Genomic DNA, 22,279 nt, shown 5'->3' with positions numbered 1-22,279 from the left:
TGATTGGCACATGTCGACACCACGGTAGCTGTACCTCAGTGTTGTAAAAGAGCCCTTAAATGGGCTATAAAGCGCTACATTCATGCAGAAGTTCAGAGTCAGTCTAAATGTGCCAATTCTGTTGCATATATTTATTTCTACTTAGTCTGTTTAGATGTAAATGTGAGCAGCACACTATTAGTTGCCAAGATTATACAAAGTTAATTATTTTCAGTGGAAAATAAACCTGTTGGCTGCCTGCTATGTGACTATTCCATCACTTTCATTATTGCTATGAAGTGTTACAAATTTGGGGCATTTGCTTAAAACTTTGATGGTTTTGTTTATCTCTGTCTATGTCAAATGTTCAGCGCTGCGTGCATCTGGTAGCGCTATATAAATGCTATTAGTAGTAGTAGACCTTACATGCACATGGTATTGCTTTTTAAACCCAAAGGTGAAACCTAAGTTATCACAAGAACAAAATATCAGAAAACCAATGAACTGCATTATGGCCCATTTAGTTATGTTTAAATAAATGAGAGATCTGCATTAAAATATTTTATTTTTATTACGTTGACTTATAAACCACCTGTTCTTGAAAAATGCTCAAAACAGAAAAAATTCATTTGTGCATCTAAAATATAAACCGAGCTGAAGATGTGATTCCATTTAATTTTACTTCCATTTCATTTCAATATATTCCGTCATAGTAACATTAGGCTTTCCAAGGCAGATTACAACAACAGTTACAGGAAACAGAATATCCTCACTGAGATTTGGCCATGTATTACTATATTGTATAGAACAGTGTAGAAAAATGAGCACAAAAGACAGCGAGTTTATAACTGCTATTTCTACCAGCTACAATAATTTTTTTTTTATTACATTTGTACCCCGCATTTTCCCACTCATGGCAGGCTCAATGCGGCTTACATGGGGCAATGGAGGGTTAAGTGACTTGCCCAGAATCACAAGGAGCTGCCTGTGCCTGAAGTGGGAATCCAACTCAGTTCCTCAGTTCCCCAGGACCAAAGTCCACCACCCTAACCACTAGGCCACTCCTCCACTGTTGCTACTATTTGAGATTCTACATGGAATGTTGCTATTCCACTAGCAACATTCCATGTAAAAGTCGGCCCTTGCAGATCACCAATGTGGCCGTGCAGGCTTCTGAAACAGAAGCCTGCGCAGCCTTCTACATGGAATGTTGCTAGTGGAATAGCAACATTCCATGTAGAATCTCCAATAGTAGCAACATTCCAAGTAGAATCTCCAATAATATCTATTTTATTTTTGTTACATTTGTACCCTGCGCTTTCCCACTCATGGCAGGCTCAATGCGGCTTACATGGGGCAATGGAGGGTTAAGTGACTTGCCTAGAGTCACAAGGAGCTGCCTGTGCCTGAAGTGGGAATCAAACTCAGTTCCTCAGTTCCCCAGGACCAAAGTCCACCACCCTAACCACTAGGCCACTCCTCCAATCCTGTTAAATCCTGGTTTAGTGATTTTTTCAATTTTATTTCGTGATGTAAATCTAAGCTGTAATTCTATGGAGAATTCAAGCACAGAACACAAAGTATATTACTTAGCTTTAAAATATAGAGACCTTGATTGAACAGGACTGCAACAAGTTCTTGCCGGATCAGGTGGAGCGGAATGTGTTGTGCCAATAACACTCCATGAAAATATTCAAATCCTGCAAACTCGATTGGAGTGGTATTGGAACAACACAGTCCGCTCCACCTGATTTGGCAAGAACCGGTTGCACTCCTGTTCAATCAAGATCTCTATCTATATTTTAAAGCTAAGTGATATATTTTGTGTTCTGAGCTTGAACTGAAACACTGACATCTTAGATCATACAGTTAATAAGCTGAAAATATGACTGATAGTTGAAAGATTCCAGCTTTTAACTGAATCGAGTTGGAGACTCTGATCACCTTCATGTACACATATTTTGTATAGAAGTTATTATATTTTCCAACAAAAGTGGAGCTTTGTGGGGAGAATTATTTTTGTAATTTGAACCCTATAGTTTATGGTGTTGATAATATATATTTACACATAGAAAGTTTCCAAATAAAAAAGCTATGAAATTAAAAAGAAAAAAACACAGAGGCAGTTATGTTTGCAATTGTTTTTTTAATATAGAAATACCTTTATTGCCATCATAAGCAAAAATAAAGGTAGACACCCTGGATTCTATACAGTGCAACTGAAACTGCGTGCCTAAATCTGGTAATATTCTGGAATTGTGCGTGCAATTTAATTACTTAGGGCCTCTTTTACAAAGCTGCACTACTGATTCTCAGTGCAGCAAATGAGAGGAAGGCCATTCAATTCCTATGAGCTTCCGTTCATTTGGCGAGCGGGAATCACTAATGCGTCTTTGTAAAAAAAAAAAAGACCTTACCAAGCCAATCTGTGCTGATAATTGCCACTTAAGCAGGCGTATATTGACAGCAATTGGCATTAATTAGAAGTTATGTGCACAACTTCCTAGGTGTATTCTGTAAAGTGGTGTGTGCAAATTCCAATGCGTGCTGCCAAAAGGGGGTGTGGCCATGGGTATGGAATGGGCAGGGCATGGGCATTCTGAAAATCTACGCGCAGGGTTATAGAATATACCCGCTCCGTGCCTAATTTTAGCTGCTGGTATTTATACCAAGTTTTACTTGGTGAAAATGGACATGCCTAGAATTAGGTGCAGGAATGCCTGTTAGATGTATTCTATAAACCACGCCTAAATCTTGATGCAGTTTACAGATTATGCCTAGATGGAAATATTTTCAGTGCCTAGTTTTCAGGCACCATATATAGACCTCAGACCTGCCAGGACTTCTGCTTTTGTGAGTCATCTTCCGCACTTATGCCAGCGTGCTGGGATCTCCCGCTGAACAGCTCCGTTTCCAGGGACAACAGGAAATGCCTTCATTAAACATCAGCTCCTGCTGCCGCAGGTCTCGCAACAGCAGGAAATTATGTTTTACAAGGTATCTCCTGCTGTCACTGGAAAGGGAGGTTGTGCCAGGGCAGAACTGTGGGTGGTTCTGGGCAGTTCAGGGCAGGTTGGGTGGAGCTATGGGTGGGTTGGGGCGGGGCAGACCTATGGGCTAGCCGTAACTCTCCCACTCAGCAAGGTTGCCAGATGGGCGGTTTTCCGCGACCCGCTGCGGGAAATTTTTGCCCGCTGCGGGTTGCGGTTTTTTGGGCAGCTTTTATTTGGCCGGGTGGGTTTTTTTTTATCGCCGTCTGCAGGTTTTTTTTTGCAGTTTTTCGCCCCGCGGGAGGCATGGTTTGTGACAGGGCGTGGTTGATGACGGCGGAGGCGGGGTGAGAAATTTTGGGCGGTTCAATCTGGCAACACTGCCGCTCAGGAGGCTGAACCTCTTGCCAGCTCTGGAACCTAGTCCATACTGCAGCACTGAAATCCACAATACGGCATTGCAAATAACAAAGCAAGCTCTGGAGGCACTGACAAATACATTTTGAAGCAGAATTTCCAACTAGATTCAGCTGTGCCTGACAAAATTGATCAGTTGTGGGTTTACCTCAATGTATGCAGGGACTTGTATTCTTGCTTTTCTTAGGGAATTCAATGTGGAAATCAGAATCACAAATCCCTGCAAGCAATGGGGTAGGCCCAGGACTGGAGCAACCCTCTCAGGAGAACCTGGATCTAGTTGGTAATCCTATTGAAGGAGTGGAACGCCGGATACTACTCGAATACTATGAGTACTACCCGAATACTACTGAACAACAGAACAACCTCATGTTTTGTGCCTACTGATGGACTTATACTTATGCACTCTACCTCTGCTTTTGGCTGTTTAGCCATACTTTATTACTGCACTGGACATTTGTGCCTTATCCAGTTTTACTGTTTACTAACGAAAGAAGTTTTGCTGTTTACTAATGTAAGGACAGAATGCAGTATTATTAGACTTATAGCTTGTAACAGTAGTTTGCAAGGCCTATACAAGACCAGCTTGCATGTAGCAACGCGACCTTGGAGGGTGCTGACACCCCCTGCATTCCTGAGCCGAACCTTATCTCCTGTGCTAGAAAGGAGCATTGTGTGTGTGTGAAGAATAAGCTGCTAAGTTTCGTTTTTCTTGCCAGTATCATTTCGCTGTTATGACGTGTGTACGTACTGGGACTACAATTTTGTACTGTAAGAACTACAATTGTTTACTGCGCATGCCAAATGTGATGTGTAAGGGGCCTAGTGCGCAGGCCCAGTAGGGAAGTATAATTGTAAGTGTCAGGTGATTCGCGACACACAGTGTCCCGAGACTACTCGGTACTGTTCACTTGCTAGCAATAAAGTTGCCTTGTTTGGAACCAAAATTTGCCTTTCGTCTCCTGATTTCCCACCTGTTTCATTGGCGACCCAGATGGGACAGAAGTAGAAAGGGGAATCGGATTATATTCTTCCCCTCCCCCACTGCAGTCGGATCGGGTCATCGATTCCCACCCGAGGAGGTGGTGAGTGGCCACCGCTGATTTCAGCGTCCATCTCCCGGAGGAGGGCCGATCAACTCTGCCTGACTGTAGAGGGGGCTGTGTGGCTCCGACAAGGCACCTTTTCTATTTCAGGGAGAAGCGCATGACGGCGCGGCCTGCGACCCCGGCGGACAGGCGAGTATACTCTACGTAGTGACCGGCCCAGTAAGGACCGAAGAAGAGGCGTGATCACCCTCTTTTAGCCAGTGACTAATACGGACTATTGGTATACGACTAGGTCCCGAAACTCACTAGGCTTCGACGACGAAACCGAGCGGCGAATGGGAGGGTTTCTTGTGGCGTATGAAAGTGTGTGACTGGGCTTGCAGTTCCAGGCCGGGCGACCGCGTCCTGGTCAGGCCGAGTGTTGACCCTTTTGTGTCTGGTGGAACGAGACCCCTTACTCCTCCACCGCCCCTTTCCCTCTTTGTCCGTCACCTGTCCTTTGGCACTCAGGTTAGGATGGGCGGGGGTGGGTCTTCACCGTTAGATTTAATGACGGAACACTTTAGCGAAGTGTTCGACCTAGATAAATGTAGCAGGGCCGGGATGATACAGAGATGTCAATTTATGTGGCCAGGGCTAGGAATTGCCGAGTGGCCCCCGGAAGGGTCATTCGAGTATGAGAAAGTGGCGGCGGTCATGAATATTGTTATAGTTGAGGGAAACCCAGGCTGTCCCGAGGACATTCCATACATAGAAGCGTGGTTGGATGTAGTCCGGGACCCGCCGGCTTGGGCCCAACGGAAGGTAGAAAAGGCCGCCCTCATGTTGGTAAAGCAGAGGAAGGGCCGGAAAACTAAGCTCAGAACCCTGCCGACCCATGCCTTCGCTCTCCAAAGCTCGGCAACCGCTGCCGTTCAGAAGGCCGCAGGGACCGCCCCCATACGGCCCACCGCCCCTAGCGCTGAAGCCACTGAGACCACGCCCCCTGCTACCATTGGTAAGGTAGGAGCCACGCCCAGTACGACCAACACACTTCCTAGAATGAAACCCCCAAAGAAAACCCTAGGGAAAGTTCAGGGTTTGCCCGAAAAGAAGCTCCCGAAGGCCCCGATACTTGCTACGGCGGAAGCATACGAAGACGACATCGCGCCACCGCCGTATGCCCCGATATACCCCGACATCGCGAGCCTGGAGGAGGGCCCGGATAACGCTGAGGCTTCCGGGTCAGAGTCGGATGCCGGAGCGACGTCCCGTCCGGACTCACCTGAATCACCTGAGTCACCTGGCCCCGCAACCATACGGAAGAGTAAACGAGTTGTGAAGAACATTACTCGGTTCCCCCAATCGAGTCCACGCAGTGCCCTTCCTTCGAGCAGGAAAGAGGGAGCCACTAACTTATTCCCAGTTCGACAATCTACCACCTATACCCCTAACCCGGCGGAAGGGGGGGGCCAGCCCATTGAATCGACAGTTTATAGCCACGTTCCCTTCTCAAGTGCCGACTTGTATAACTGGAAACTGCATGGGCCGTCCTACGACCAGAAACCCGAGCAGTTGGTGGAGCTGGTGGAAGGCATTATATACAGTTATAATCCGACTTGGGGAGACCTTAGGCAGTTGAGCGCCCACATCCTGACCACCGAAGAACGCCGCCTTTTGCAACAGAATATGGAGCAAGCTGTCCGGGATGCGAACCCTACCCATGCCAACTTGCAGAACCTAATAGAGACGGAGGCGCCCATGGCTGCCCCTGTGTGGGACTATCGAACCGCTGAAGGCCAAACCTCTATCCACCGATACCAGCAGGCGTACCTGGCCGCCTTAAAGAAGGGGAAGCAGAAGGTCACCAATATGGGAAAAATTCACAGTGTAGTCCAACAAAAGGACGAGAGTCCAGGGGACTTTCTTGAACGACTTATGGAAGCATTCAGAAGGCACAGCCCAATAAACCCCGAAGACCCCAGGAACCTCCCAACCGTGGTTATGAGTTTGTTAGCCAGTCAGCACCGGATATACGAAGGAAGCTACAGAGGACGGAGGGGTTCGAAGGGATGAGCCTCAGCCAACTGAAAGCTATAGCTGATCGCGTGTTCGGATATCGCGATCAGGAAGAGAAGACGGAAGCCCGAAAGGAATCAACCAGGCGGATGCGGGAGAAAGCAGATGTGTTGGCCACGGTGCTGGAGGAACGAATGAGGTCTAGACCAAAGGGGAGAGGCAGGAGAACAAGAGGGACGCGGTCCCCCATAGGACGTAACCAGTGTGCGAATTGTAGAAAAGAAGGGCACTGGTGGGCTGACTGCCCAGAGGAGATACGGGACCACCCGAGAGAAGAAGAACCATGGGACCGGCCCAGAGAGGAGGAGACGGACAACCGTGCAGGGGCCCCCAGACAAGGCCGGAGCCGGGGTCGAAGAGATAGGGGACGGGATGACCGGAGGGAATGGCAGATGGCTATGGAGGCTACCCGAGACAGTACCGCATGAAGAGACCGGGAGGGCAGAGTCCCCACTGACCCTCTGGTGGAAATTCGAGTGGGGACAGAGTCTATGAAGGCCTTACTAGACACAGGGGCCCAACGTTCTGTTATCACCACTGCTATAGCCCCAGCCACGAAAGAGACTATACCAATTGTGGGAGCCTCCGGGAAATCCCTTGCAGCCCCCCTCCTCAAGGAGCGCCAAGTCCAGATCGGAGGGACGATGGTGTCTCATCAGTTCATACACATTCCTGGATGCCCCGTCCCCTTGATTGGTCGAGACCTACTTTGTAAGCTCCAGGCCACCTTGAAGTTCAAGACCACGGGTGAAGTGGAAGTTCGTTTTGAAGATCGGCCAGTAACACTTATCTGTCCAGTGAGAGAAGAGTGGAGACTACATGCTTCCCCGACTGTAGGGCCTGGCGACTGCCGTTACGACCAGAAATCCCCTTTTGCCCAGCAGAGGCGAGCCATAATGGACGAAGTGCCCGATGTATGGGCAGAAGTAAACCCCGGAGGACTGGCCGTTAACGCTATCCCCATCTGGATTGAGCTCAAACCAAATGCTCAAGTTGTCAACCAAGGACAATACCATATCCCCTATGCAGCCCGGCATAGTATGCACACACATCTACAGAAACTCCTTCAACAGGGAGTCCTTAAACCAATCAGATCCGCATGGAACACCCCATTGTTGCCCGTTAAGAAGCCAGGAACTTCCGAGTACAGACCCGTCCAGGACCTGAGGAAAGTCAACAACCAGGTAGCCGACATAGTTGCCCTCGTACCAAACCCATACTCCATCCTAGCCCAAGTGCCATCCCAGACCAAGTGGTACAGTGTCATTGATTTGAAGGACGCCTTCTTCTCCATCCCCCTTGCTGCCGACAGCCAGAAGTTGTTTGCCTTCACGTGGGAAGACTTACAGACTGGTAACAAGCAGCAGTTTACCTGGACACGACTCCCCCAGGGATTCAAGAACTCCCCCACCCTCTTCGGCGACCAACTCGCTCAGGACCTGAAGACGTATCAGGACGAGTATGGGCCGGTCGTCCAATACGTGGATGACCTGTTGGTGGCCCGTGAAACGTACACGGACTGTGCAGAAGCTACCCTTTACCTCTTGAAAACCCTGGAAGCCCAGGGGTACCGGGCCAGTCGCAAGAAGGCCCAGATATGCGAGATCGAAGTCGAATACCTGGGTTTCCGCCTCCGAGAAGGAACCCGGAGGCTCGGTACCCCCCGAACCCAAGCTATCCGCAACCAACCCACTCCTGCAAATAAGAAGGAATTGCGAGCACTCCTCGGAGCCGCTGGATATTGCCGGATATGGATCATCAACTTCGCTGTTCTGACCCATGATCTGTACGCCAAGCTAAAAGGACCTGAACTCGAGGGCCAAAACCTCCAGTGGGAGAAACCCGAACTGAAAGCCCTTCAGGACCTCAAGGAGGCCCTTGTGGCCCCACCAGCGCTCGGACTGCCAGATGTGACTAAGCCGTTCCACTTGTTCATCGACGAAAAGAAGGGACTGGCACTTGGAGTCCTTACCCAACTGATCGGCACCTGGCAACGCCCTGTAGCATACCTCTCCAAGAGCATGGACAACGTGGCACGAGGATGGCCGGGCTGCCTCCGAAGCATTGCGGCGGCCTGTCTGCTGATACACGAGGCCAATAAGCTCACCTTCGGCCAGACCCTCTTTGTGACCACACCCCACGCCATCCGCGGCCTACTCGAGAGCCACGGACCTAGATGGATGACCAACTCCCGATTGGTTAAATACCAAGCCCTCCTGTGCGAAAATCCGGAGGTGCGGATCCTGGACACAACTAACCTTAATCCCGCCACCCTCCTTCCGGCCCCTGAACCACCACTCCACGACTGTGAAGAGGTAATGGCCACTGTGCATTCGAGCAGACCTGACCTGAAGGACCAACCCTGGCAAGGGGGCATCACCCTTTTTACCGATGGAAGCAGCCAGGTGATAGAGGGAATTCGAAGAGCTGGCTATGCTGTCGTGTCTGAAGACCACGTGATCGAGGCTATGGCCCTGCCGCCCGGAACATCAGCCCAGAAAGCAGAGCTAATTGCCCTCACAAAAGCCCTCTTGTGGGCTGAAGGGAAAGTTGTTAACATCTACACCGACTCCAAATACGCCTTCCTCACCCTTCAGGTGCACGGAGCCTTGTACAAGGAAAGGGGATTTCTGACTGCTGAGGGGAAAGGACTTGCAAATGCCACTGAGATCTGCCAATTACTCGAGTCAGTATGGAAACCGAAGAAGGTGGCTGTGATGCACTGCAGGGCCCACACAGGCCGGACGGATCCCATTGCCCGCGGTAACCAACGGGCGGATGATGCTGCAAAAAGGGCAAGTCAGCTCCCTCACTCTACTCATTCTTCTGACCCTGTACTCGTTGTTCACCTCCCTGCAGAGATCCCCATCTACACCCCCCAGGAAACGGAATGGGCCCGACAAGAGGGCCTAGAATCACGCAACGGTTGGTGGATACTACAGGATGGGCGCATATGGATACCCGAAGCCTTGGCCTGGACGGTGGCCAAGGAGGCTCATGACCGCACCCACCTGGGCAGGGACGCTCTGGGGCGCCTACTCGAGAAGACCTACTACATCAACAAACTGTCCCTGTGGACCAAAAATGCTTCCAGCCGATGCGCAACTTGTGCCCGGAACAACCCTCGAACGGGGCCCGCTCCTATGCCAGGACATGTCCTCCGAGGCACAAGCCCCTTCCAAGTCTGCCAGATTGACTTCACACACATGCCCCCGGCCCGGGGCTATAAAGCTATCCTCGTCGTCGTATGTACCTACACCGGATGGATTGAAGCCCAGCCTACCAGAACGGAGATAGCTAAAGAAGTCACCTCCCTACTACTTCATCAAATCTTACCCAGATACGGTCTCCCCAAGCAAATAAATTCTGACAACGGGCCCGCCTTCGCCAGCGAAGTAACACAACAGCTCAGCACCAGACTGGGCCTCGATTGGAAGTTGCATTGTGCCTGGAGACCCCAAAGCAGTGGAGTAGTGGAGAGGGCTAACCGATCCCTGAAGAACCAGCTAGCCAAGCTGTGCCAAGAAACAAAAGCTAAATGGCCCGATCTGCTTCCACTGGCCTTGCTGCATCTTAGGTGTACCCCCAAGGCTACCGGCCTTACTCCTTACGAGATGATGTATGCTAGGCCACCACCACTACCTTCTTTTCCCGACTCTTTGCAGATACAGGGTGAGAGTTCCCTAGTGAAACAGATGAAAGCATTACATGAGGTAGTGCAAGACATCCAGCAATACACTGAAAGAGTAGCTCCCTTGGTTCTCACCAGTCCCACCCATCGGTTCAGGGTAGGAGATGAGGTATGGGTAAAAGAGTGGGATGACTCCGACTGTCTGAAACCCAAATGGAAAGGACCCTCCCTTGTTCTCCTAACGACCCCAACCGCTGTTAAAATTGCAGGAAACCCAGTGTGGATACATTGGACCCGACTGAAACCTGCTGCTCCCACTAGCAGCACCCCGAAGCGTTGGACTGCGCATCAACATCCTGACGCTCCATTACGGCTGACTCTCAGAAAGACGTGAACCACCAGATTCATGCCTGCCCAGCAACAGGAACTCAGCTTCTGGACCCACTGCGTTTTTGGCTCCCTGTTTATTGCAGCCTTCATCGTGGGCCTCATTATCTTCTTGCTGCAAAAGCTCGGATACCTCCTACCAAATCTATAATGCTGAGCATCTTCCTTCTCCTGTGCGCAGTCCCGAGCTATCCTACCACCCTGAGCAAGAATTGCACTGAATGTTTGCGCCTGGTGCGCCATCGTATAGAGGGAGGATATCACCTGGTTACCACCCTCATCCACCAGACGCAACCCCCAGAAGGCGATTGCAAGCTTCTACCGACGTGTGCCCTCATTACCCCGAATGGCCTCCAACAGTTCCACAGATGTCTCCAAGGCAATCTCACTATCTGCCATAGCCCTACCAAGCCAAGATACTACAATGTCACCCTCAGCGTAGGACTCCCTGCGTATGTGGCCGGGCCTCCGGGAGTCGAGGGAGATGGCATTCTGTATTACATAAACTCCACTCGCATCCTCGTCGGTGGCATCCAAACTGTAGCAACCCTAACCTTCGACGTCTGTGTCGCCATGGACAAACACCCGTGGTCCCGCAAATGTGGTAGCCAGAGTTGGCGTAAGGCATATGTGAACGACCACAAGTATGTCTGCCCCTTCAGTCCAGATATGAGATGCTGCTCCCCGTGGGTTTGGCTCCCATGTGCCGGTGACACTCGAGCCTCGGGCTGGGACCGAGTATGTGCTTATACGGGAGGAGGATATGCCGGATGCACCGGCCTGGGCGAGTTTCGTCGAGGTTCTGGTAACTATGTGTCCCTAGACTGGCCCATTCGAGGACACGACATGCCTTGGAGAGGGACGTGGGGCCTTGGCATTGACGGTGGAGGAATGGATCCCTTGACATATATTACCATATATCAGAGCCTCGAAACAAAGCCTCCTACGCACCACCAGACTACTGTCGTCGGCTACCAAGAAGTATTCGATGAAATTGCTCGTGCTGAACAGACCGAGACTAAGTTCCCCATCTCCCCAGAAGCCCGGAATATGTTCCTTAACTTGGCCGAGAACATTGCCCTCTCCCTGGGAATTGCCAACTGTTTTGTCTGTGGAGGCACTGACATGGGTGAACAATGGCCCTGGGAAGCGAGAGAGATTCGACAGCAAACATGGGATGCACTCAACACCACTAACATTACCTTTCCCCAACGGCCGAAGCCATACGAATGGGCCTTGAGAACAAATATCATAGGCACCCTCTGCGCTAGTCGAGCGCCATCGAAGCGGTACTCTGTACCAGTGGGAGATTCTGCTTGCACGGGGGTTCTTCAGTATAATGGAAGCCGGACGACCTGGTGGCAAACGGATAACCTGCCCGCCCCGGAACCTATCTGGACAGAACCCACCTTGAACACAACATGGACATACGGAGGAAACGCCTCCCTCAAGTGGGTAGCCCCGGGGGGCTACTACTATATCTGCGGGCGCAGGGCCTACGAACAGCTCCCGGCCCGCTGGTACGGTACCTGTCTCTTGGGCACTGTTCGACCTAGCTTTGTCCTTCTGCCCCTGCGAGCTGGCGAAACTTTGGGTATCCCCCTATACGTGGAAAAGGGGCCAGATAACCCTGCCAGACGTAAACGGTCCTTTCTAAACACCAAGCCCAAAGTCCAAATTGGAGACTGGAAAGACAACGAGTGGCCGCCAGAACGCATCATTCATTACTATGGACCGGCCACATGGGCTGAAGATGGTACATACGGGTACCGCACCCCTATCTATATGCTGAATCGCATTATTCGCCTACAGGCCGTGCTCGAAATCCTTACTAACGATTCGGCCTTTGCCCTCAATATCCTAGCCCGACAAAACACTAAGCTCATTACCGCAGTTTACCAAAATCGCTTGGCTCTTGACCACCTCCTAGCCCAGGAGGGCGGGGTGTGTGGCAAGTTTAACCTCAGTAATTGCTGCTTACAGATTGATGACCAGAGCCATGTCATCAAAGAGATAACTGACCGGATGGTCAAATTAGCCCACGTCCCCGTCCAGACCTGGAACAGCGCGTGGGACTGGACTTCCTCCCTAACCAGCTGGTTGCCAACCTCCGGGAGCCTGCAAGGCCTCCTCGTCATGGGTGGCCTGTTCTTGTTGTCCTGTTTACTAATTCCTTTATCTCTTCCCTTTGTTTCCAGGTGTCTCCGCTCCACCATGGAGGGCATCGCCGACCGCCGGGCTGCTGCCCAACTTATGGCTCTCCAGATGTACTCCCCCATTCCTCAGTCTGATGAAGCTTACGATGAAGCACCTTGTGGCTGATGTGCACTTTGAACCCCCTGAGTCACTTAATGGGCCATTACCCTTGTGCCAGCAAAAGACCGGCTACAAAGGGGGGGGATTCCTCTAGGGACCCTCCGTCTCAACCCCGGCGAAGCAACCGACGGCTGCGCAAGGGCTTAGGGCTCGCTTGATGCCTCCTTCGCTAACTATTCTTGTCCTTTCTTTCCCTTTCAGGGTCCATGGAGGTGATACTCTCCACCAGAATGGATGTTCAAGTATCAAAAGGGGGGAATGAAGGAGTGGAACGCCGGATACTACTCGAATACTATGAGTACTACCCGAATACTACTGAACAACAGAACAACCTCATGTTTTGTGCCTACTGATGGACTTATACTTATGCACTCTACCTCTGCTTTTGGCTGTTTAGCCATACTTTATTACTGCACTGGACATTTGTGCCTTATCCAGTTTTACTGTTTACTAACGAAAGAAGTTTTGCTGTTTACTAATGTAAGGACAGAATGCAGTATTATTAGACTTATAGCTTGTAACAGTAGTTTGCAAGGCCTATACAAGACCAGCTTGCATGTAGCAACGCGACCTTGGAGGGTGCTGACACCCCCTGCATTCCTGAGCCGAACCTTATCTCCTGTGCTAGAAAGGAGCATTGTGTGTGTGTGAAGAATAAGCTGCTAAGTTTCGTTTTTCTTGCCAGTATCATTTCGCTGTTATGACGTGTGTACGTACTGGGACTACAATTTTGTACTGTAAGAACTACAATTGTTTACTGCGCATGCCAAATGTGATGTGTAAGGGGCCTAGTGCGCAGGCCCAGTAGGGAAGTATAATTGTAAGTGTCAGGTGATTCGCGACACACAGTGTCCCGAGACTACTCGGTACTGTTCACTTGCTAGCAATAAAGTTGCCTTGTTTGGAACCAAAATTTGCCTTTCGTCTCCTGATTTCCCACCTGTTTCACTATGGTATGGGATTTGCGTTACAAGACGTATGAGGAGAGACTTGCTGACCTGAACATGTATACCCTGGAGGAAAGGAGAAACAGGGGTGATATGATACAGACGTTCAAATATTTGAAAGGTCCGTAAATGAACCTTTTCCATAGATGGGAAGGCGGTAGAACTGGAAGATGTCTTGCCCCATCCTTGGCCACCTTTAAATCTAGACTGAAAGCCCACCTTTTTATCATTGCTTTTGACTCGTAACCACTCGCCTCCACCTATTTTATTTATTTTATTTTTGTTACATTTGTACCCCGCGCTTTCCCACTCATGGCAGGCTCAATGCGGCTACCCTCCTCTCCTCCTTCCTGTACACATTAATTGATTTGATTTGCTTACTTTATTTTTTGTCTATTAGATTGTAAGCTCTTTGAGCAGGGACTGTCTTTCTTCTATGTTTGTGCAGCGCTGCGTATGCTTTGTAGCGCTATAGAAATGCTAAATAGTAGTAGTAGTAGTAGTAGAAATGAGATTGAAGGGGGGCAGACTCAAGAAAAATGTAAGGAAGTATTTTTTCACGGAGAGAGTGGTGGATGCTTGGAATGCCCTCCCGCGGGGGGGGGGGGGGGGGTGGAGATGAAAACGGTAACGGAGTTCAAACATGCATGGGATAAACATAGAGGAATCCTGTTCAGAAGGAATGGATCCTCAGAAGCTTAGCTGAGATTGGGTGGCAGAGCCGGTGGTGGGAGGCGGGGCTAGTGGTTGAGAGGCAGGGCTAGTGCTGGGCAGACTTCTACGGTCTGTGCCCTGAAAATGGCAGATGCAAATCAAGGTCAGGTATACACATAAAGTAGCACATATGAGTTTATCTTATTGGGCAGACTGGATGGACCGTACAGGTCTTTCTCTGCCATCATCTACTATGTTGAATATAACCCTTCCCCGTCAAAACTCCCCCAACTCACCTTACATTCCCCTCCATTCCCTTGTAACAGAGAGAATGCAGAGAGGTTTAATAAGACAATAAACTCACAAGTTTGCTATTGTTTTTAATAGTTGGCTTCAGAAATGCAAGCCAAGGAAATATAATCACCTTTGGGCTTCCCTTTAGTCCCTTAAAATAGACTGTATAGATGATTTAGACCTTAAATGTAATATGTACATCCTTTCATTATATATTAAGTACCAGTAGTACAAACTAGTTTTGGATTTAGTGGATTGAGATGGTATGGGCATCTTACTTTTTATTTTTGTCTCTGGTTAACCTTTCTCTTATGCTGAACGTTGTTGGTTCCTTTGTATATGATGAACCTTTGGTTTTATTTATTTATTTAACACATTTATACCCCACATTTTCTCACTAGTTGTAATACCATAGTGCAGGCTACAGTTAGTAAAATATAACAGCTGTTTTGTTGATATATTTTGCTGCATTGTTCTTCTGTATATAATAATAAAAATGATTTGAAAGCAAAAGTTTTATTGTGTATTGTTAACATTGTAATGTAGTACACTCAAATCATACTTCTGCCTTATTCTTGCTGTACACCACCTTGAGTGAATACTATTGTTTTGTTCTGACCAATATGGTGGCAAGCTCTGCCCACTGCCTCATTAAACTTCCTTGACTTGGCAGTCCCAAAACACAGCAGAAACAAGTAGATGGCGACGCTAGTGAGGCTTGGAACGCAACGAAAGAGGCTATTGAAGGGCAAGAGCATACTGAGAGAGGTCTCCACCCAATGAGGTTTTAATTATTCCTCCAATCCCGTCGCCGCCATCTTGGTACACCGAAAACAATAAATAGATAGGGCGACAAGCTCCGCCTACTGGCTTCATCCCACATGCTGGGCTCGATCATAGGCTTACGCCGGCTCCTGTGACCAAGCTTGGTTGAATGGGCTAGATAGGCTCGTGCCGTCTCATTCCGCGTCTGCGCTGTGTGTTTGCCGGTAGCTGGGCGTTTTGGCGCCTGCGCAGTGTTTTCCTGCGCCCCGCTGCCCTACGCGCCTGCGCAGACGCTTCGAGTGAGGACCGGAATGGCGGCCGTGGTGTTGCTGTCGGTGGAGGGCTCGGGCGGGTCGAGCTCCGTGTTGTCGGGCGTTTCTCAGGCCGCAGTCGGGGCGGGACCGGCTCCGGGACTGGGACCCGCCGCGTGGAACCGTTCTCTGGAGCGAGCGCTGGAAGAGGCGGCGGTGACCGGAGTGTTGAACCTGAGCGGCAGGAAACTGAAGGATTTTCCCCGGAGCGCTGCCAACCAGGACCTGACGGACACCACGCAGGCCGGTGAGGACGGAGGAGGAGGGGTCGAGTGAGGGCCGGTGGTGGAGGAGGAGGAGGAGGAGGAGGAGTGGTCGAGTGAGGGCCGGTGGTGGAGGAGGAGGAGTGGTCGAGTGAGGGCCGGTGGTGGTGGAGGAGGAGGAGTGGTCGAGTGAGGGCCGGTGGTGGAGGAGGAGGAGGAGTGGTCGAGTGAGGGCCGGTGGTGGAGGAGTGGTCGAGTGAGGGCCGGTGGTGGAGGAGGAGGAGTGGTCGAGTGAGGGCCGGTGGTGGTGGAGGAGGAGGAGGAGGAGGAGTGGTCGAGTGAGGGCCGGTGGTGGTGGAGGAGGAGGAGGAGGAGTGGTCGAGTGAGGGCCGGTGGAGGAGGAGGAGGAGTGGTCGAGTGAGGGCCGGTGGTGGAGGAGGAGGAGGAGTGGTCGAGTGAGGGCCGGTGGAGGAGGAGGAGGAGTGGTCGAGTGAGGGCCGGTGGTGGAGGAGGAGGAGTGGTCGAGTGAGGGCCGGTGGTGGAGGAGGAGGAGTGGTCGAGTGAGGGCCGGTGGTGGAGGAGGAGGAGTGGTCGAGTGAGGGCCGGTGGTGGAGGAGGTGGAGTGGTCGAGTGAGGGCCGGTGGTGGAGGAGGTGGAGTGGTCGAGTGAGGGCCGGTGGTGAAGGAGGAGGAGTGGTCGAGTGAGGGCCGGTGGTGGAGGAGGAGGAGTGGTCGAGGGCCGGTGGTGGTGGTGGAGGAGGAGGGGTCAAGTGAGGGCCGGTGGTGGAGGAGGAGTGGTCGAGTGAGGGCCGGTGGTGGTGGAGGAGGAGTGGTCGTGAGGGCCGGTAGTGGAGGAGGAGTGGTCGAGTGAGGGCCGGTGGTGGTGGAGGAGGAGGAGGAGGAGTGGTCGAGTGAGGGCCGCTGGAGGAGGAGGAGAAGGAGGAGGGGTCGAGTGAGGGCCGGTGAGGACGGAGGAGGAGGAGGAGTGGTCGAGTGAGGGCCGGTGGTGGTGGAGGAGGAGGAGGAGGAGTGGTCGAGTGAGGGCCGGTGGTGGTGGAGGTGGAGGAGGAGGAGGAGTGGTCGAGTGAGGGCCGGTGGTGGAGGAGTGGTCGAGTGAGGGCCGGTGGTGGTGGAGGAGGAGGAGGAGGAGTGGTCGAGTGAGGGCCGGTGGTGGTGGAGGAGGAGGAGGAGTGGTCGAGTGAGGGCCGGTGGTGGAGGAGGAGGAGGAGTGGTCGAGTGAGGGCCGGTGGTGGTGGTGGAGGAGGAGGAGAGGGGGCAGGGCAGGGTGAGAGGCAGTGGCCTTTCCCTCCAGGACCAGCCTGAGACTCTGCTGTTGTGAAAGGGGGGAGGGAGGACCTCGGCTTCTGCCTTCTATGTAGGGATTTGTTTATACAGTGGGGGAAATAAGTATTTGATCCCTTGCTGATTTTGTAAGTTTGCCCACTGACAAAGACATGAGCAGCCCATAATTGAAGGGTAGGTTATTGGTAACAGTGAGAGATAGCACATCACAAATTAAATCCGGAAAATCACATTGTGGAAAGTATATGAACTTATTTGCATTCTGCAGAGGGAAATAAGTATTTGATCCCCCACCAACCAGTAAGAGATCTGGCCCCTACAGACCAGGTAGATGCTCCAAATCAACTCGTTACCTGCATGACAGACAGCTGTCGGCAATGGTCACCTGTATGAAAGACACCTGTCCACAGACTCAGTGAATCAGTCAGACTCTAACCTCTACAAAATGGCCAAGAGCAAGGAGCTGTCTAAGGATGTCAGGGACAAGATCATACACCTGCACAAGGCTGGAATGGGCTACAAAACCATCAGTAAGACGCTGGGCGAGAAGGAGACAACTGTTGGTGCCATAGTAAGAAAATGGAAGAAGTACAAAATGACTGTCAATCGACAAAGATCTGGGGCTCCACGCAAAATCTCACCTCTTGGGGTATCCTTGATCATGAGGAAGGTTAGAAATCAGCCTACAACTACAAGGGGGGAACTTGTCAATGATCTCAAGGCAGCTGGGACCACTGTCACCACGAAAACCATTGGTAACACATTACGACATAACGGATTGCAATCCTGCAGTGCCCGCAAGGTCCCCCTGCTCCGGAAGGCACATGTGACGGCCCGTCTGAAGTTTGCCAGTGAACACCTGGATGATGCCGAGAGTGATTGGGAGAAGGTGCTGTGGTCAGATGAGACAAAAATTGAGCTCTTTGGCATGAACTCAACTCGCCGTGTTTGGAGGAAGAGAAATGCTGCCTATGACCCAAAGAACACCGTCCCCACTGTCAAGCATGGAGGTGGAAATGTTATGTTTTGGGGGTGTTTCTCTGCTAAGGGCACAGGACTACTTCACCGCATCAATGGGAGAATGGATGGGGCCATGTACCGTACAATTCTGAGTGACAACCTCCTTCCCTCCGCCAGGGCCTTAAAAATGGGTCGTGGCTGGGTCTTCCAGCACGACAATGACCCAAAACATACAGCCAAGGCAACAAAGGAGTGGCTCAGGAAGAAGCACATTAGGGTCATGGAGTGGCCTAGCCAGTCACCAGACCTTAATCCCATTGAAAACTTATGGAGGGAGCTGAAGCTGCGAGTTGCCAAGCGACAGCCCAGAACTCTTAATGATTTAGAGATGATCTGCAAAGAGGAGTGGACCAAAATTCCTCCTGACATGTGTGCAAACCTCATCATCAACTACAGAAGACGTCTGACCGCTGTGCTTGCCAACAAGGGTTTTGCCACCAAGTATTAGGTCTTGTTTGCCAGAGGGATCAAATACTTATTTCCCTCTGCAGAATGCAAATAAATTCATATACTTTCCACAATGTGATTTTCCGGATTTAATTTGTGATGTGCTATCTCTCACTGTTACCAATAACCTACCCTTCAATTATGGGCTGCTCATGTCTTTGTCAGTGGGCAAACTTACAAAATCAGCAAGGGATCAAATACTTATTTCCCCCACTGTATACTCACTTTTAGTACATAAGTTGCTGTTGAGCAGACTGCAGATCTTTATTGTGGGGCTAATGCAGCAAGCTAGGCTTGATTTTCTTCTGATTCAGGAGGAAAGTTTAGTGTGAGAAAATCTGCATTACAGACTAGTGTGGAGATGTGTGGCAGCCGTGTTAGTCCACTCTTAAGGTTATCAATAGAAATCAAACGAAATAAAACATGCAAAAGAAAATAAGATGATACCTTTTTTTATTGGACATAACTTAATACATTTCTTGATTAGCTTTCCAAGGTTGCCCTTCATACCTCCTACCCACCCCATCAGACTGTCAAAGTAATGCTTGGATGTCTCACTCATATATACTATCTGCTACCACATTTGCTTATTTCCGATCTGAGGAAGAAGGGCGACCTTCGAAAGCTAATCAAGAAATGTATTAAATTATGTCCAATAAAAAAGGTATCATCTTATTTTCTTTTCCATGTTTTATTTTGTTTGATTTCTATTGACAGACTAGTGTGGTAAGCAGTAATGTAGTGACAGGGCTGGGTCAAGGGTATTGGGTCCTCCTGTGGGCGAACCTTCAGGCTTCCTTCCTCCCCTAGTACATACATGCATATATACACACAGTGCAGCCCACTTAAGTGCAAGGGTCTGGGACCAAAGAAATACATGCAGTTAACCGGAGCATGCACTTAACCATTGTGACCCAAAGAAGCTTGACATCTGATAAACGTATGTACAATACTGTTTATTATACATACAGTATACAGTCTCCGTTAACTGATATTAGGCTTACTTGAAGTAATCAGTCATACTCCTCTGTACACTCTTGTGTCTGTGAGTTCCATGGACTGCATCTGCCAGACGGTAAAAACTGTCATAGCACTGACATCCAGTGGCCTACTACTACTATTTAGCATTTCTATAGCGCTACAAGGCATACGCAGCGCTGCACACGTGTTGAGACTCTCCAGCACTCTTGCAAAAGTGACATGAGGTTGTTGAATTTTGTCAGCATGTGCCTCGCTGCTCATTTTCATCATCTGTTTTATCATCAGCCATTGCCTGCATGTAGGCGCATATCTCGACATCAGTGCTGTCTTCAGCTGTTTGTAGGGTCCAAATAAAGTTTTGGAGCATCTTATCCTGGTGTTTTGGACTGATCTCTTGGACTTTGTTCCTTTCCACCCTGTTTTTCGTTGGTTCCAGTCTTGTGGAAAGTGTGAACCCGTTTGTTTATGCGGTTGTAGATCGTAATCAACAGCTACGTAGTGATGAAACTCCTCTTCAGTAACACCGTCTGGGATGTCAATAGCCTGTTCATCTGACACGTTTGCAACAGCTGCATCTGTTTCGTCCTTCTCCACATCCTTAACAAAGCTTGCCCGCTTGTAGTAGTTCACAATGGTTGCCTGTGTAACATGATTCCAGGCTTCTTTTTGCATATGTAGGGAATCCACGAGCCAGTTCAACAGCACATTTATCCTTGCCAGTCTGGTCATCCATAACGCTCATCAGACGACGTAGCACAAGAGCCCGATAATGTTGTTAGAAATTGGCTATTATACCCTGATCCATAGGTTGGATCAGAGAGGTAGTGTTTGGTGACAAGAAGACCACCTTGACATTAGCCTAACGTCAACACTGTGTGCAGCACAGTTATCACAAAGCAACAAAATCTATCGTTTTTGTGCCCGCATTCTAGTGTCTAACTTCTTTAGCCACTGCTTCCAAGTTTCCCCAGTCATCCATGAATTTGCGTTAGCCTCGTATGACACAGGAAGTCGCTTAACATTCTTGAAGCAACGGGGCTGTTTGCTGTTTCCAATGACGAGTGGTTCCAACTTCTCACTCCCATCCATATTGCAGCAAAGGAGTTTCGGCTTGTTTGAATGCAAGTGTTCCATCAGGAATCGCTCGCCAGTAGAGACCGTTTTCATCAGCATTGAAAATGTCACGAGGTGCAAACTCCTTCAAAATGGTAGGAAGAACTGAAACAACCCAATTTCCAGCAACAAAGTCATCAGCGTCTTGTTTTTCACCATGCTGTTTCTTGAATTTTATGTTGTTCCTCTACTTCCATGTTTCCAACCATCCAACAGTGGCTTTGAATTCAGTTAGTCCAAGACTCAGCTAGCTGATTAGCTTTCTCCATAAGCAGTGGACCACTGACAGGAAACTGTCTGCTCCTGACTTGAGAAAACCACCGAAGAAGAGCATCTTCTACATCCTCAGCTTTTCCCGTCCGTTTTCGTTTCCTGTGTGGATTTGTATTGTTTTGCCAGTCTTCCAGAATCAAATCTTTTTTCTTCAAGATAAATGAAATTTGACTGGGATTGACACCATATTCTTTAGCAATAGATGCTTGACTTTGTTTGTTCAGCCAGTATTAAAGTCTTACAGTTGCGCGACAACGACTCCTCCAGTGTACACTCTAACAACATTCTTTCGCTTATTCTGCCTGTGGCAGTTAACCAACGAGATTTCAAATTTACCGCCCTTTTGTCACATGCCATTATGCTTCCATATTCCATCCGTGCGCTTATGCGGAGTCTCTCCTGCAGAGGAGCGGTCTTAAACCATGCATAAAAGCGAATCTTGCACTTATCAGTGGTGCATTAAACCGAAGTTTGTCCTCATAGAAATTGATGGCGCCAAAAACAGGACTGAAGCAGGCATGCAGTTAAACAGAGCATGCGCTTATCTGACATGCACTTAAATGGAGTGCACTGTGTGTATTCTTTCTAGTAAACGCACAGCAGATAATTAGGAACATGTTGTCTTACCTGACACTAAGATTATGGTGCAGGGCCTTGTTTTGTGTATGTGCATGTAACTCAGTGCAATTTCCAAAAATCTTTTACCCAGCTAATTGCCTGTCCTTCCTGCAGGTAAAAGTACTTATTGATGGTTCTTTGAGTTTGTATGGCTGTTGACATCTGTTTTTATTCCCTTTGCTGCTGTTTGCTGTGTCTTCACCTGTCCACTTAAGCTGCTGCCCTAGATGGTCACCTAGTCTTACTTGCCTGTTGGTTGGACCAGCTGTATGCAGTGACATGCCAATAGTTGCATAAAATATTGGATTTAAAAAAAAAACCTGTAATAAAGTGTTGTACAATTTTGGTTTTAGGGTTTGTTTGGGTTTTTTTTTTTTTTTTTGAACTCTTGTTTCTGAATTTAGACCGGCTTCATACTGGTATAAAGATGCAGTGCAAAAGTAAATGGATCATTAAGGTGAAGTGCAGCACGTCAGCTCGGATGATCTATGAGTCTTGCTGTCCAAAGTGACCCTGGTTTCCAGA

General features: G+C 49.5%; 1 protein-coding gene across 6 annotated transcripts in view; it reads left to right on the top strand.

Moving 5' to 3' along the window:
- Positions 1-15,798: 15,798 nt before the first annotated feature.
- Positions 15,799-22,279, top strand: part of LRCH3 (leucine rich repeats and calponin homology domain containing 3) — a 148,829-nt gene continuing 142,348 nt past the window's right edge. For all 6 annotated transcript variants that reach the window (XM_030215867.1, XM_030215869.1, XM_030215868.1 and 3 more), the window contains exon 1: positions 15,799-16,045. In XM_030215867.1, coding sequence (XP_030071727.1) covers positions 15,799-16,045 — 247 coding nt within the window. The remainder of the gene's footprint in view (positions 16,046-22,279) is intronic.

This window comes from Microcaecilia unicolor, chromosome 10, assembly GCF_901765095.1.
Source record: "Microcaecilia unicolor chromosome 10, aMicUni1.1, whole genome shotgun sequence".
Lineage (NCBI taxonomy): Eukaryota > Metazoa > Chordata > Amphibia > Gymnophiona > Siphonopidae > Microcaecilia > Microcaecilia unicolor.
Note: the sequence above shows the minus strand (reverse complement) of the source record. Positions and strands in the feature narration are given on the sequence as shown.